The 12,992-nt window shown below is 62.5% G+C and overlaps 2 protein-coding genes across 2 annotated transcripts; one reads left to right on the top strand and one right to left on the bottom strand.

The window, feature by feature from the left end:
* Positions 1-659: 659 nt before the first annotated feature.
* On the top strand, positions 660-835 carry MNEG_0935 (hypothetical protein; the record flags this gene model as incomplete). The annotated part of the gene is made up of 1 exon (XM_014050589.1): positions 660-835. A coding segment is annotated over one exon (176 nt), but the record flags the coding sequence as incomplete, so codon positions are not given.
* Positions 836-3,070: 2,235 nt separating this feature from the next.
* On the bottom strand, positions 3,071-7,312 carry MNEG_0934 (brown fat uncoupling protein 1; the record flags this gene model as incomplete). The annotated part of the gene is made up of 8 exons (XM_014050588.1): positions 3,071-3,127; positions 3,387-3,565; positions 3,800-4,031; positions 4,263-4,526; positions 4,815-4,867; positions 5,059-5,149; positions 6,806-7,192; positions 7,307-7,312. 8 exons carry the CDS (start codon positions 7,310-7,312, stop codon positions 3,071-3,073), a joined length of 1,269 nt encoding a protein of 422 aa, XP_013906042.1.
* Positions 7,313-12,992: the final 5,680 nt, after the last annotated feature.

Raw genomic sequence — 12,992 nt, 5'->3', positions numbered from 1 at the left:
ACCTACCACCACCAACAGTTAACTCCTGCTGTTTTAGTGCTGCCCATTGCAACCCTCAGCAATACGCCACCAACCCCACTCTTGCAACCGGCCACGTGCAGTTACCTGGTGCCTATTTTCCTGCGCGTCACCGTGTACCGCAGCAAGTTCACGCCCGGGCCCTTCTACCTGGGCGCGGCCTCCCTGCCCGTCAGCATTGTCGCGCTGCTGTGGGCCGTGTTTGCGATCGTGCTGTTTGCGCTCCCCCAGGTATACGATGTGACGGCCGCCAACCTCAACTACGCCCCCATCGCCGGTGAGGCCTGGCGCCCGGCCGCCGCCCCGCGATCGAGGTTGTCCTTGACCTGTGTCAATGCCTTGCGCTTTGGGTGCACCAAGCGGTATGGGATAGCTTGACAGCAGGCAGTCAGGGCTGGGGAGCAGCATACGCCCGTGCAGTCTGTTGAAGGCGATGGGGCCTTGCTTGTTTTTGGGGGTGTATGCTTTGGGCGAGCAGACGCATCCTGCTTGGCGGGAAGAAAGGCTGCCCAGCTTTTGTAGCTGCTCTTTGCCCAGGGTCACCACCAGCAGGCTGTACCCTCTTCATTCTTGATTCGATCACCTAACTCTCAACTGTGGGCGGTGCCACAAATCCCCCCACCCACCCACTCAACCCCCAGTGGGCGTCACTTTGGTGCTGGCAACCTCCTGGTGGCTGATCGATGCCCACAAGTGGTTCCGCGGCCCGCGCTTTGGATACGGCGGGAACGCCGCTGATGACGAGGAGGGTGACCCCAAGGGGGCGCTGGCGGAGGCACCCAAGGACAAGGACGCCGACCTCCCGGCAGCGCAGTGACGCGGCCGGCAGGCGGGGGCTGCACGCGGCGCCCCAAGTTGAGGGCACTTTGGTGCTGTGCCAGCGCCAAGGCACTGGCTTACAAGTCACGTGGCGCGGCTTGCCATTGTTGCGGTGGAGTCATGTGAAAGGCGACAGCAGGAGTGGCGGAGGGCCCAACTCAACAAAGTATGCCAAATGTGAACGTCCAAGGACCGAGCGTTGGCGTGCTGATGAGCATGGGCATGGTGGGGTGTGTATGCGTGGACGCATTCCTGCTTGCCCTGTTTAATGGGCCGCACACGTAGTGCAGTTGTGCAGGTCTCACATGTTTGCTGGCAGCAGGCCAAGCATAAGGCCCATTGATATTTTATCCGTGTACTTGCCTCCACCCCCTCAGCAGGGTGCGCGTGCATTACAACTGCACAGCTGCCAATTGAAGATCATGCGTGCGAAAGCAAACTGGCAACCATGCCAAGAGATCAATGGTTTTTGTGTGCTTCCATCTCTGCTGCCCGTGCGGTTGAAGATGGGGATGTGCACACAAACCCTTGTGGATGATCATGTGTGCTTCTGAGATGTTCGCATTGATATGAATTCTGGATGGCCCGGGGGGCTGGGTTGTCCAAAATCCTGTGATAGCTGCTGCATGTGCTGGAGCTTGCTGGCGCTGCAACTTGTGACCTCCTATGCAAGCCGCACATTGCCACGGAAGTAACGCTGCCAGTGCGCCTGCCTACATCACAATACCACGTGTATTCCAAGCTGGCTTTACTAGTGACCCCAGACACCGCCGGGAGGCTCACATCATGAAGGTCGGGGTGGACCTCGATGTGCTCAGTGCCAGGGTGATGTCAGGACACCACATGCGGACTTGCGCCGACGACATGATGGTGGACTGCCACACAAAGCGTACATACTCCCTAACACGATGTCACATGCCCTTACACATTTGTTTTGTTACAGGTCAGCTTGGGGCGCTCGCAAAGTACTCACGCATGGCACGGCATCAAGATTCTGAGCAAGCTATGCGGCAGGACAACCGCTGGTGTCCCCCCCCCCCCAGTTAGCTGCCGGTGAGCAAGCCGTGTGTGTGCAGCTGTTTGGCACCGGCGCAGCTGTGCCGAGGCCAGCCCGCAGGCACAGCTACCTTGCCGGCAGCTGCGCAGTCGCGCCAGGGCGGTGCAGGAGCGCACACAGGCATGGCACAGCAACTTTCTTCTCTAGGCTCACGCAGCCCAAGAACTGTCCTACGCGGTGCATGGCAATAAGTGTTGCGTGCACGCGAGCCCGCCGCGCCGTAAATTCTGAGACTCAAATTTGGCCCAAACACTTAGCTTTGGTGTGCCAGGCATGCCCCTTTGCAGGGTGGATGCACACACGCTTGACCAGCAGCGCACTCCGGGGCTGAAGAGCACATGGACAGCCCGTTGACATACGTGGGCCGCTGGGCAGAACTCGTCGGCCGTACTTGCTTGGTTTAGCAACAGCACTGCCTGAACCTTTCCGCACCAGCACTGTAGCAGAGGTAGGTGCTGTCCAGAGTTCAACCGCAAGTTCAACCGCAAGTTGCGCGGCGCCTCCATGCCTATCCGTGACACCACTTGCTGCACACTGCTACTGCCATGTATGTGGCATGGGTGTGAATGGCGCCGCAGATAGAATGTCGAAGGTGTTACACGTTCAGACCAGTGATCACCAGCGCTCTGAATTCGACTTGGTGCACGGAGGGTTTGCCTGTGCGCGCAGCACCAGTCCATTTTAATTTGTGTTTTGCGCCCCTAGCAGGGCAGCAGGCTTGCTCTAGAAGCACAGTGACTTGATGACCAGAGGCAGCAATAAAGCACAAATCTGGGAATTGACTAAGGGGCTGCCCAGCCTTCCTTCAAGACAGCAAAACAACAGAGCAAACAAGGTACAGGTGACGGGGTGGGTACGGTACACGGAAATCAATCAAGCTAAAGTGGGGGGTCGAGGTTCCAAGCTGTGCGGTGGCGCACAGCTGCTCTCAAATCCAGAAAGGCAGATGACTGCTACGCAGCAAGAGGACGCATGCGCAGGGCCAGCAAATCCTGATTCCACTCGATTCGACTCATCAGCTAGATGGACCGTGTGCAAACTGCCATCGCATTCATGCGCTTGGCTTGGCACGCCCACATCATTGAATTGCACAGCACAAGGCGACAATTGCTTGATGGCGGCTGTACATGGTGGGAGCCCTGGTTCACTGAAGCTGGTTGCTTACGCAGCGATCATCTAAAGGCTGTCCATGCCAGTCATTTCCCGCAGCTTCTCAGCTGCCATGAACATCACCTGGTGCGGTTGGGGGTGGAGGAGGGAGGCGAGGGGGTGCAACCACACATCACATGGTTAAAAACAGCAACCTGTTTGATCACTTGGCTGGATTGGGAATTGCACTGCGCCGCTGCGAGCAAGCACTGATTGGGCCAGGGCTTCAAGCCTCCTCTCAGGTGCTCCAAGCGCATTGCCCTGCCAACCTGCCGCAACCCTTGCTTAGCGGAAGGTTCAAAACAGCATCACAGGTCCAAAACAGCGGTGACGGAAGTCTCACCAGCGTCTGGGGCCCCAGGCGCATGTAGCTGGCACTCCAGCCGCGCAGGAAGCCCTTCATGCCGGCCCTCTGGTAAATCACGCGCGCCGTCTTGACAGGGCCGCCTGAGCTGGCTCCAGTCGTGAACATGGTCGTCTTGACCACATCAACAGGGTTGGTGATAGTGGTACTGACCAGGCCTGCGGAACGGAGCAGGGTTGTTCAAAGAGAGGGTGACGCTTGAGCCTGAATGCATAGAAGGCACAAGCATAGTGGCCGGGCATGATGCCGGTTGGCAGCTACAAGTTGGCAGCTGGCAAGCTGGATTACGTGCTCAAGTGCCACGTTTGGCTGGACAAGTGCCCAAGGAGCCCTGGACATCGGCATGCGTAGCGGGAGGGTGGGGTCTGCATGCGTGGGGCTTGGGCGCGCACCCGTGGCGAGGCCGGTGACCAGCTGCGTGCCGAGCCCGTCCTGCCAGCCCATGTTGCTCATGATCCACCGCTTGGCCTGGTCGTACGTGGCGCACTGCGTGGCCGTCAGGATGCCCGACCGCACCACGCCGGGGGTCGCGCCGCGGTAGAGGCCGATCAGGCCGTCTTGCCGCACCACATTGCGCACGACCTGCATGGTGGAGGTGCCCGCCGCCGCTGCCTGCATGCGCGTCTGCACAGCACATGCACGGGGGAAAGGGGGCCCCAGGAGGGAGAGGTGAAGGGACAGGTGGCGAAGGCGGGGGGTGAGGCAGCAGCTGTTAGTTGCGAACCATACAAGGGCCGCTCGTCACCTCTGATGTTCTGAACCCCCTTCACTACAGACGGCTCAGCCCTCATTTATAGGCGCCAGGGTTGCGAGCCTTACAAGGCTTACAACCAAATTAGGCGATAGGGGCCGCACCTTGAGCAGCTCGGTCGGGCTGCAGACCAGCGCTGCGCCTGTGCCGCTGAGGGTGCCTGCCAGCACCTTGGTAGACATGCTCACGCTGCTCGGCGGGACACCGCCGCTGGCGGCCGCCTCCCTGTCAGCCAGCCACTGCTTGGTGGGGTTGTACATGCCCAGGCGGAGGCCGCCAAAGAACATGCCGCGCATGAGGGAGGGGGTGAGGCCCTTCCAGAGGGCGAGGACGCCCTCATCTCGCACCACCATGGCGCCAGTCGTAAACTGCCACGAGGGAGTACACAGAGGAGGGGGTGAGAAGGGGCCAGCAGGATGCAGCGAGGGTCAGGCCTGGGATCCGCGTTCGTCGTGATTGAGGTCGGCGCGAGGTAGGTTCGGAAGCAGGGGCTCTTGTCTTGCGGCTGCGGCGGATGCACACACCAGGCGCCAATCAAACGCCGGCCCTCATTGGCGCGGCGAGGCGCACGAGAACAGTGCACAGCCTGATTTGCAGTGCCTACGAGATTGGTCAGAACGTTGCTGTTGATTTGCATGCCCATTTTCTCAGCTCACCATGTTGACTCGCTGCCCAACGGGCTGCAGCTGCATTCTGGTCTTGATCATGTCTGTGTGCGCGCGCAAAGCGGGCGGGGGTGGACGGAGCGTAAGCGGTGTTGCTGCATTGATTCGCCAGCAGCGTAAGGTGCGTGTTCCCTTGGGGCTCATCGCGCACACAGAACCCCTGCCGAATCAGCACGCGCATTGTCGACGCCATCAAAGCCGCACTGGGGCCCGGCCAAAAGCCACCCCCGCGCACCCAGCGGGTTGGTGGCAGTGTTGGCAATGCTGACGCTGATCCCCGAGACGACAACCTCTTTGACCACACCCGCGCTGGCGGCCACCTTCGCCTGGGGCTCAGGCAGCGGGGGCCAAGAGGCTGGCTCATGCTCCGCCACAGGGCCGTGTGCTGCCGGCAGGCCCACGCCCAAAAGCTGACCTGATGCTGCCGCTGCCATGATAGCTGCTGCCACACTGGTTTATTCTGTATCCCTCGATGACTGGACGAGCTCTGGGGCTGCGCACAACCACCTGTCCACGCTGGATTCGCGTCCGGGGCGTGCTTTGTGTTGAAAATGCAGCGCTGTGGCCGTGCTGTGCAGGAATCGACCCGGTGTGCTTTTTTAATGGGTGAAATTCGCGACAGACGTCAATAGACCTCCAGGAAGGAGCCCTTTGGCGCTCAATTTCACGCCGCGTCCGCCTGGATTCCGGCCGTTCTTGGAAGAGGTTGTGCACGAGCGAGGACGTGGCAGGTCGGTCGGCCAGGGTATGCTGTTGTTGCTTGCGCTTAGCTTGCTTCAATTAAATCGGCCCCAATGAATGATTTCGGTCACATTCCCTTGGGTCACACATTTGGCTGCGAGGTCACACCTCTGTCGGCGCTGCGCCGCTGCGCCGCACAACTCAACGACACACTAATGCGATGCGCCTGCTTAACATACGGCAAGGTGTGGCGACTAGATGGTATACGGGCTATTATAACGGCATGTGAGGCCTCGCGCGGTCTGCGGGTGGGCAGCGCGCTCTGCCAGAACGCGTTTGTTGTGGGTACGCTGCCTCCACAACCGCTCCTCGCTGGCACTGCATGCACACATGCGGCTGGCCAACTGTGTGAGCCTGCAACACTTGCTCCTGGTACCGTGCACATCCGATGCTTGCATTCAAAGTGTTGACATTTTTGCTGATGCACACTATCAGTCGCCGGGATTGGCTATGATGCTGCAGGTGGTTTCGGGCTGCTGGACAGCGCTCCTGGCCATTGCCCTGAATGGCATGGTTGCCATCACGCCACGCACACCAATTATTATACGTTTTGTGCTTGTTCAAACATAATGCATCACTTGAGGCTGGGGCCATGACCAAGTGGTGCTGCTTGGGGATGCGCCGCGGCGGCTGGCATGACGGGCAAGCAGCGTTGCGGCAGCCACCTGCCGCTGGCTTGACCAGCTGCAACTCAGGCGCGCCCGCTCATGTTCGACACCAGGTTCTGAATTCACGTGTGCATGTGCAAAAGCCAGGCGGCGGGACCAAGAAGGTGGAGACCTGGCGCTGGGGACGCTCTCAGAGTTGGCTGTGGCTGTTGCCTGGGCTGCTTGCCCTGAACTTCAATGTGTGAGGGGTTACAGGTTGCATCACATGGCTAAAATGCATGCAGCAGAAAATGTGCAACTGTGCAAGGAGACAATTAAAACTTGGAATTTACAGAGGTTACCAGCACAAGGCGCTCTCCCTGCAGCAGGGGGGTTTGCGATCATGCATGCGGTGCAACCCGTAAAGCAGCGCACATGCCTTCATACTGCTCACCCAGCCGCAACGCCGACAATTCATCCGCCGCCATCCGTGCCAGTGCTGCTACTGTTAACCTCACCGGCGGCACCGCCCCGGGCAAGGCTGCCCGGCTGCGGTTTATGATCCCCCAGCATCACTTTATAGATCGCCTCAGCCATCTTCTCGTAACCGGCTGGCGTCGGGTGGTAATCATCGCTCCACGTTGCCCGTTTCACCTCCGGGTCAATGCCCTGCACAGGCAGCAGGGGCTCCAGGTCCACAAGGGCTGCGCGGGGGCCGTGCAGCCCGCGGCCGTGGCGCCGTGGGTGGCGCTCCGGCGGCAACGCGGCCGTCATGTTTGCCAGTCGCCGCCTGATCCCGTTGTTCAAGGCATCAAATGCTGCCACGCGCTCTGAAGACAGGGGAGTGTTGAAGGGTGGCAGCGTCATGGCCACGAGGCGGGCGCCGGCCGCATGAATGGCGTCGTGCATGCTGGCCAGTGCGGCCAGCACATCGACCGCGTCAGTGTTGCTGCTGATATCATTGGTCCCGCCCAGCAGCAGGACCCAGCCGTAGGGCTGCTTGTTGGCAGCGGCCTGGGCCAGCGCCCGCCCGAGGCGGTCCTGCAATGCAAAACGAAGGCCGCCGCAATGTTTGTCCAGGGTCAAATGAGACCACGGCAGGCCAAGCTGACAGAGAAGATCCCATTTTGGAAGCGCAGGTGACTCAATGCCCACCTGCATCGCGTGCCGAGCCATCTCCCCGGAGCGCCCCCTCTCATGGACGACGACGCGGCAGCTGGCCGGCATGCCGCCGCGCAACAAGTCGCGCAGGTGATGGGTGTACGAATGACAGCGTATGACGCCGCTCTCGTAATCATGGTACATGCCCTCCGTCAGGCTATCCCCGAAGGCTAGCACGCGAAGCATGCAGCCATGCGCGACTGGTAGCAACCCCGAGCACAGCGCGAGGCCAAGCACGGCGGTCAGCACGGGCGACATGTGTCGAGCGCCTGCGCTGCCAGCGATTTGGCGCCTGCTCCACAGCAGAGCCGTGCGACGTACGGCTCCCATACATGTATTGCTTCTGGCACTGTAACTTGGGGACACAGAGTAGCCCACAGTCCGATGATCTGGTTCTGATCGAGCTTCGCCTGATGAGTTACACCCTCTTGCAGGTTACTGGTTCCGTACGGACTGAACAACGACGTGGGAAATGCTATTTTAGTTTCCCAGTGCGTGTGCTTTCGTGCTAGCAGGGGCTAACATGCACCTGACTGCGTGCAGGCACGGTTGTGAAAGTGTGACAGCTGTTCACCGTGTTGTACTGTACTGCAAGGATGCATGCCAGTGCTCAAATGCGCCTGCAATCATAGGTGCCCCATTTGTTTTATCCTTGCAGCTGCCATTTGTCAGCGTGCTCTTTTCATAGGTTGCCACATCACCCCTCAACTGACAACAGAGCTGCATGGGTGAGGCACCAGGAAGAGCCCCGGGGCGCGCGACACAGCGCTGTACGCCATGCATCAACGCATGCATCAATCCAATGGTGTTGTTCGGTAATGAACCAGTTATCGAGCCGCACGGCACATGTCCATAGACCCCAAAATTGCGGGGCCGCTTGTGGAGTGGGCTGGCTTAAGGTGCTGGTTGGCCGTATGAAATGTACCAGCTGTGCACCCCCAGGCAACACGGTGACACAGTACGTTCAAAAATCTAGGAATCACCGCACTGGCCGACAGCGCTCATTTTAGATGCACATGTGTTCCTTTGGCGTCTTGACGCGTGCTGAGTGGATACGATCGCTTTGGCAGCGTCGACTACCGTACCGGCTGAGAATGTGGCAGGGCAGGCTCTGTGCTTCACGGCAACCAAAATCAGCCGCTTTCATTGCAGGCTGACAAATACGCGTCCTCCTCTTTTGTGGCTGCTTCAAGGCAGCAGGGCCGTGATGCACAGGCTGCCCTACCCTTAGCCAACGTGCCACTGGTGACTGTGTGGGGCGGTCCAGGTGGATGAACTAACGTTGCGCAGCATACGAACATCAATCCGCGGTTGGATGCTTGAAACACACCGCACATTTCTGTCAGTAGACGCCCCTGTGCCAAGGCAACGACTGGACGGCAGGCGTTGGGTCAAGCGCAGCAGTACTGAATGCAACACAGAATATACGCACTGAACAGGAGAAGAGGAAACACCAGCACACAACACCCGACAGAGCGCAGCCCACATGTTTGAAGGTCTAGAATGTCTTGATCGCACTCTGCAAAGCATGCACACAACTGCTGCAGCGGCACCGCTAGGCTCAACCAGCTGAGCTGGCGCTGCTAGCGTCACTACGGCTGTCTCCACTCCCGCTGCTTTCATCGGCGCCGCTGCCCGCCCTCCGCCAGTGGTGTCCGAGCATTGCGGAGAAGACCGCCTCTGCCATCTGTCCGTAACCAGCTGGCGTGAGGTGCAGGTGGTCGCTCCACGTCGCTTTCTTGACCTCCGGGTCGACGGCCTCCACAGGGAACAGCGGCTCCAGGTCGACCAGCGCCGACCGCCGCCGATGGCCGCGCGGCCGCACCTGCCGCTGCGCCCCGCTCGCCGCCACTGCTTCCGTGTGCGCCCCTGCGTTTGCTTGGGCTTCTCCAGACGCGGGCGCCTGCCTCGCGGCGGCGCTCACGTTTGCGAGCCGCTGCCTGAGGCCCTCGTTCAAGGCGTTGTAAGCTGCCCTGCGTTCTGCCGGCAGTCGCGTGTTGAAGGGCGGCAGCGTCATGGCCACGAGGCGGGCGCCGGCCGCGTGGATGGCGTCGTGCATGCTGGCCAGTGCGGCCAGCACATCGGCCACCGCGGCACCGGTGCCTATGTCGTTGGTTCCTCCCAGCAAGAGCACCCAGCCGTACGCCTCGCCGTTGGCGGCTGCTTCAGCCAGCGCTCGCTGGAGACGCTCCTGCGGTCAGCAACGTCAACAACCACATATGCGCAGGGGTGAGGGCCGTGACGGGCACTGCCACGTTGCTCTGGCCCAGCTGCTAGACCGCATAAGAGCGACCCCGGTTTGATGGCATGCAGCCTCAGTCCGTGGCACGGCGCGCAGCCACAAACTCACCTGCATCGCAGGAACGACCTTCTCCCCGGACCGGCCTCTCTCATGCACGACGACGTGGCACCCGGCCGGCAGCGCGTCGCGCAGCAGCTCGCGCAGCCGCAAGGCATAAGAGTGGAAGCCGTGTTGCCCAGAGGCAGGGTCGAGGTACAGGCCCTCTGTCAGGCTGTCGCCAAAGGCCAGCACCCGCAGCGGGCAGCCGTGCGCCCGGGGCAGCGCCAGCAGGAGAGCCAACAGTGCGGCTGTGACGTGCAGCAGCTGCAGCTGTGGGTTCGGCCGCACCGCGGACGTCCCGCTGTGGCAGGCATGCCACGTCGCCAGGCCTGGGAGCATGCTAGCTGTACTGAACCGTGACACGGGCAGTAATTTGGCAAGCGGCCTCAGGTTAGAAGACCGTAGAGAGGCTTTTGTTGCAGTTGTGCCGTTGGGCTTCAAATGAGGCCTGATCTCGTGTCTTATGTCCCATACACTGATAACGGGCTGTCTAATTGTAAGATTATATGATAGGATGCAATGCTATTCGCATGCGACACAAAGCACACATACGTAAAATGTTATTGGCGCGTGATCACGGCCTCGAAGCCAAATGGATCCTCTTCCGGCGCCCCCTTCTCCCTGGGGTGATGCGGTAGTGCCGCTACTTCACGCCGCTGGCTCAAACGGCGGAGACGGCACCCGCAGCGAGGGCCTGATGGCGCCGTCGCGCCTGTCGCCCAAGCAGAAGTCGCTGCTGCTCAAGATGAGGCGCTTCTGTGAGCACCGGCTTGGCCAGCCGCGCATCGAATGGAGGAGCGCGTGTGCTTGCATGCATGCCTGGCGGCTGCGCACGGAATTGGTGCGTGTTGCATGCTGGGCAGCGTGTCGCGGGGCCTCAGTCGGGCTGTGGTGCGATAACCGCTCAATCACAACTGCCGCCATTCGCGCTTCGCATGGCCACGGTCACGCCCCCCCCCCTCCCCCCACCCCCCGACATGGCTGCAGGGGCGCACAAGTCAGAGGTCGCCGCGGGCCCTGCGGCGGCTCCGCGCCTGCACGACGCAGCTGGCGTGATGGCGCGGGAAGCGGACGAGCCGGACGCAGCAGCCGAACGCGACCAGCGTGCCGTCGGCGGCAGCGTGCCCCCTCTCGGCGGCACACATGCCTGCAATCTTGAAACACTTGCCTTTCACGGGGCAGCGACTGGCGGCGTGCGCTCTGCGCACCAGCAGGACAGGCTCAGCCAGCTGCTGAGGGAGGCCATGTCACGCGGGCTGCTGCAGCTGGATGGCGGCGCGCACGGCGGCAGCGGCGCGGCGGGCTCCGCCGTGCCGCTCATCGCGCCCCCACCGCCGACGCTGCCGCCCTGCCCGCGGCGACGCCCTGTGCCATCGCAGGGGCGCCATCAACCACCCCGGCGGCAGCAGCAGCAGCAGAAGCAGCAGCAGCCGCAGCAGCAGCAGCAGCAGCAGCAGCAGCAGCAGCAGCAGCAGCACGCGGCGTTGCGGTACAGCCTGTCCAGCTGGGACCATTCCTTCCTTGCCGATTCCCAGGCTCCAGCGGCCCCACGGTACCATGGCGAACTACAGCACGGCCCTGCGCTCCAAAAGCTCGGCTTGCAGCAGCAAGCTTCCGACCAGGCGCAGCCAATGGAGCCGTTCGAACCCTTTGAGCCCACGCATGTGCAGCTGCAGCCGCTGCCTCAGCCGCCTGCCGATGCGCCCTGGGCCGGCACGGTGCTGAGCATGCGCCCTACCGGCCGCTGCCGGAGCGGTGTTGGGGTGTCCAGCACCGGCACGGCCGAGGCCACAGGCCCCTTCGGCATCAAAGCACTGCATTCCGGGCTGGAGCGGCCTCCTCGTGCGCGGGTCTCCATGGCTGCATCAGCAGGCGCCCTGATGGCAGCGGGCAGGGCAGGGGCGCCGCCCTCCGGAGTCAAGTTCCAGTATCTGCGCCGCCGCGCAAGGGAAGAGCAGCGGCGCGAGCAGCTCTTCGCACAGTGGCAGCTGGAGGAGGACGAACGGCGCGCCACCGTTGCTGCGCAGCAGCAGCAGGACGACGCAGAGGCTGAGCTGCGCGCGGCAGCTGCAGCGCCATCATCAAGCGCACCCCCCCTCGTCCGACAGTCTATGGCGTTTTCAGAGTCCCCCTGGCTCGCGTCGCCCCCGCGGCAGGTTGGCAGCGGCAGCGGGAGTGGTGCATGGGGCCAAAGCCCGGGCGCAGCCGCAGCAGGTACTTCACCTGAACCCTGCAGCCCGGGCCCCTCGCAGTTGACACCATCTCTGCTATCAGGGGCCAGTCACAGCGCGAGGGGCGCGGTAAATGCACACGCCACACCAAGGCAGGGCTGCGAGGCGAGCCCGCAGGCCCCCTGGGCGCACAACCCCCTTTTTGGAGCCAGCCCCAGCCCAGCATCCGTCCCCACTGCCGACCACCTAGCCACCGCCGCTGGTGCTGCGTCAGCCCCACCGCTCTCAACGCCGCTGACCGTTTGGACGGCCGCCGCCGATGCAGTGCGCGGCGCTGGCGGTGCGCCGCTGCTTTCGCCAGCCGCCAGCCGGCACGCAGATGCGGCCTCCTTGTGGGAGCAGCCTGCAGGCTGGGGGGCAGGCGGCGCCGAAGCCGCTGCCGGCTCTGCCAGCTTCGTCACATCCCCTGAATGGGGCGGCTGCGGCGGTGCACAATACAGCCCCGGCCTTGCGGGCGACCCCGCCGCGCGCAGCAGCGTCACTGCGGAGGCGGACGCTGTGTACGCGGCCCTCGCATCCCTTGCCGCAGCGGCCCGCGAGGGGGGTCCGCCGCAGCCCGCATGGCCCGGCGACGATCCCTATCATTCCTCGCCACCTGCGGCGCAGCGTCACTGGAGCCATGCCCCTTGCGATACTGCAGGCCACGCGTCGCCTCCGCCGCTGGCTCCCCCAGGCGGGCCAGTGTCAGAAGACCAGAATCCCACCCCCTCGTCTCCGTTCCAGATGAGCGGCTTGGGGCTTTCTCCCCCGCCGTCGCAATCAGCTGCTGTCAGCCAGAGGTGCTCTCCGCCCACCTCACCCCAACAGCAGCAACAGCAGCAACAGCAGCAACAGCAGCAACAGCAGCAACAGCAGCAACAGCAGCAACAGCGGCAACACCAGCAGCAGCAGCAGCCGGAGCAGCAGCCGGAGCAGCAGCAGCAGCAGCGCCCTTCGCCGGCGCGGCAGCTGCAGGCCCTGCTGGGCAGCCTGCTGTGTGACCTGACGCTGCTCAATCAGCTTGCTGACGAGGCGGGGCTGGACGATGACGAGGCGGACGAGCTCAGGGCGCTGGCGGCCGGCAGCGCGATGGACGACCTGCGGCGGCTGCTGGAGCGTGGGGTTGGTG

Source organism: Monoraphidium neglectum, assembly GCF_000611645.1.
Source record: "Monoraphidium neglectum strain SAG 48.87 unplaced genomic scaffold scaffold00085, whole genome shotgun sequence".
Classification (NCBI taxonomy): domain Eukaryota; kingdom Viridiplantae; phylum Chlorophyta; class Chlorophyceae; order Sphaeropleales; family Selenastraceae; genus Monoraphidium; species Monoraphidium neglectum.
The sequence above is the reverse complement of the archived record's forward strand: the minus strand, read 5'-3'. Positions and strand labels throughout refer to the sequence as shown.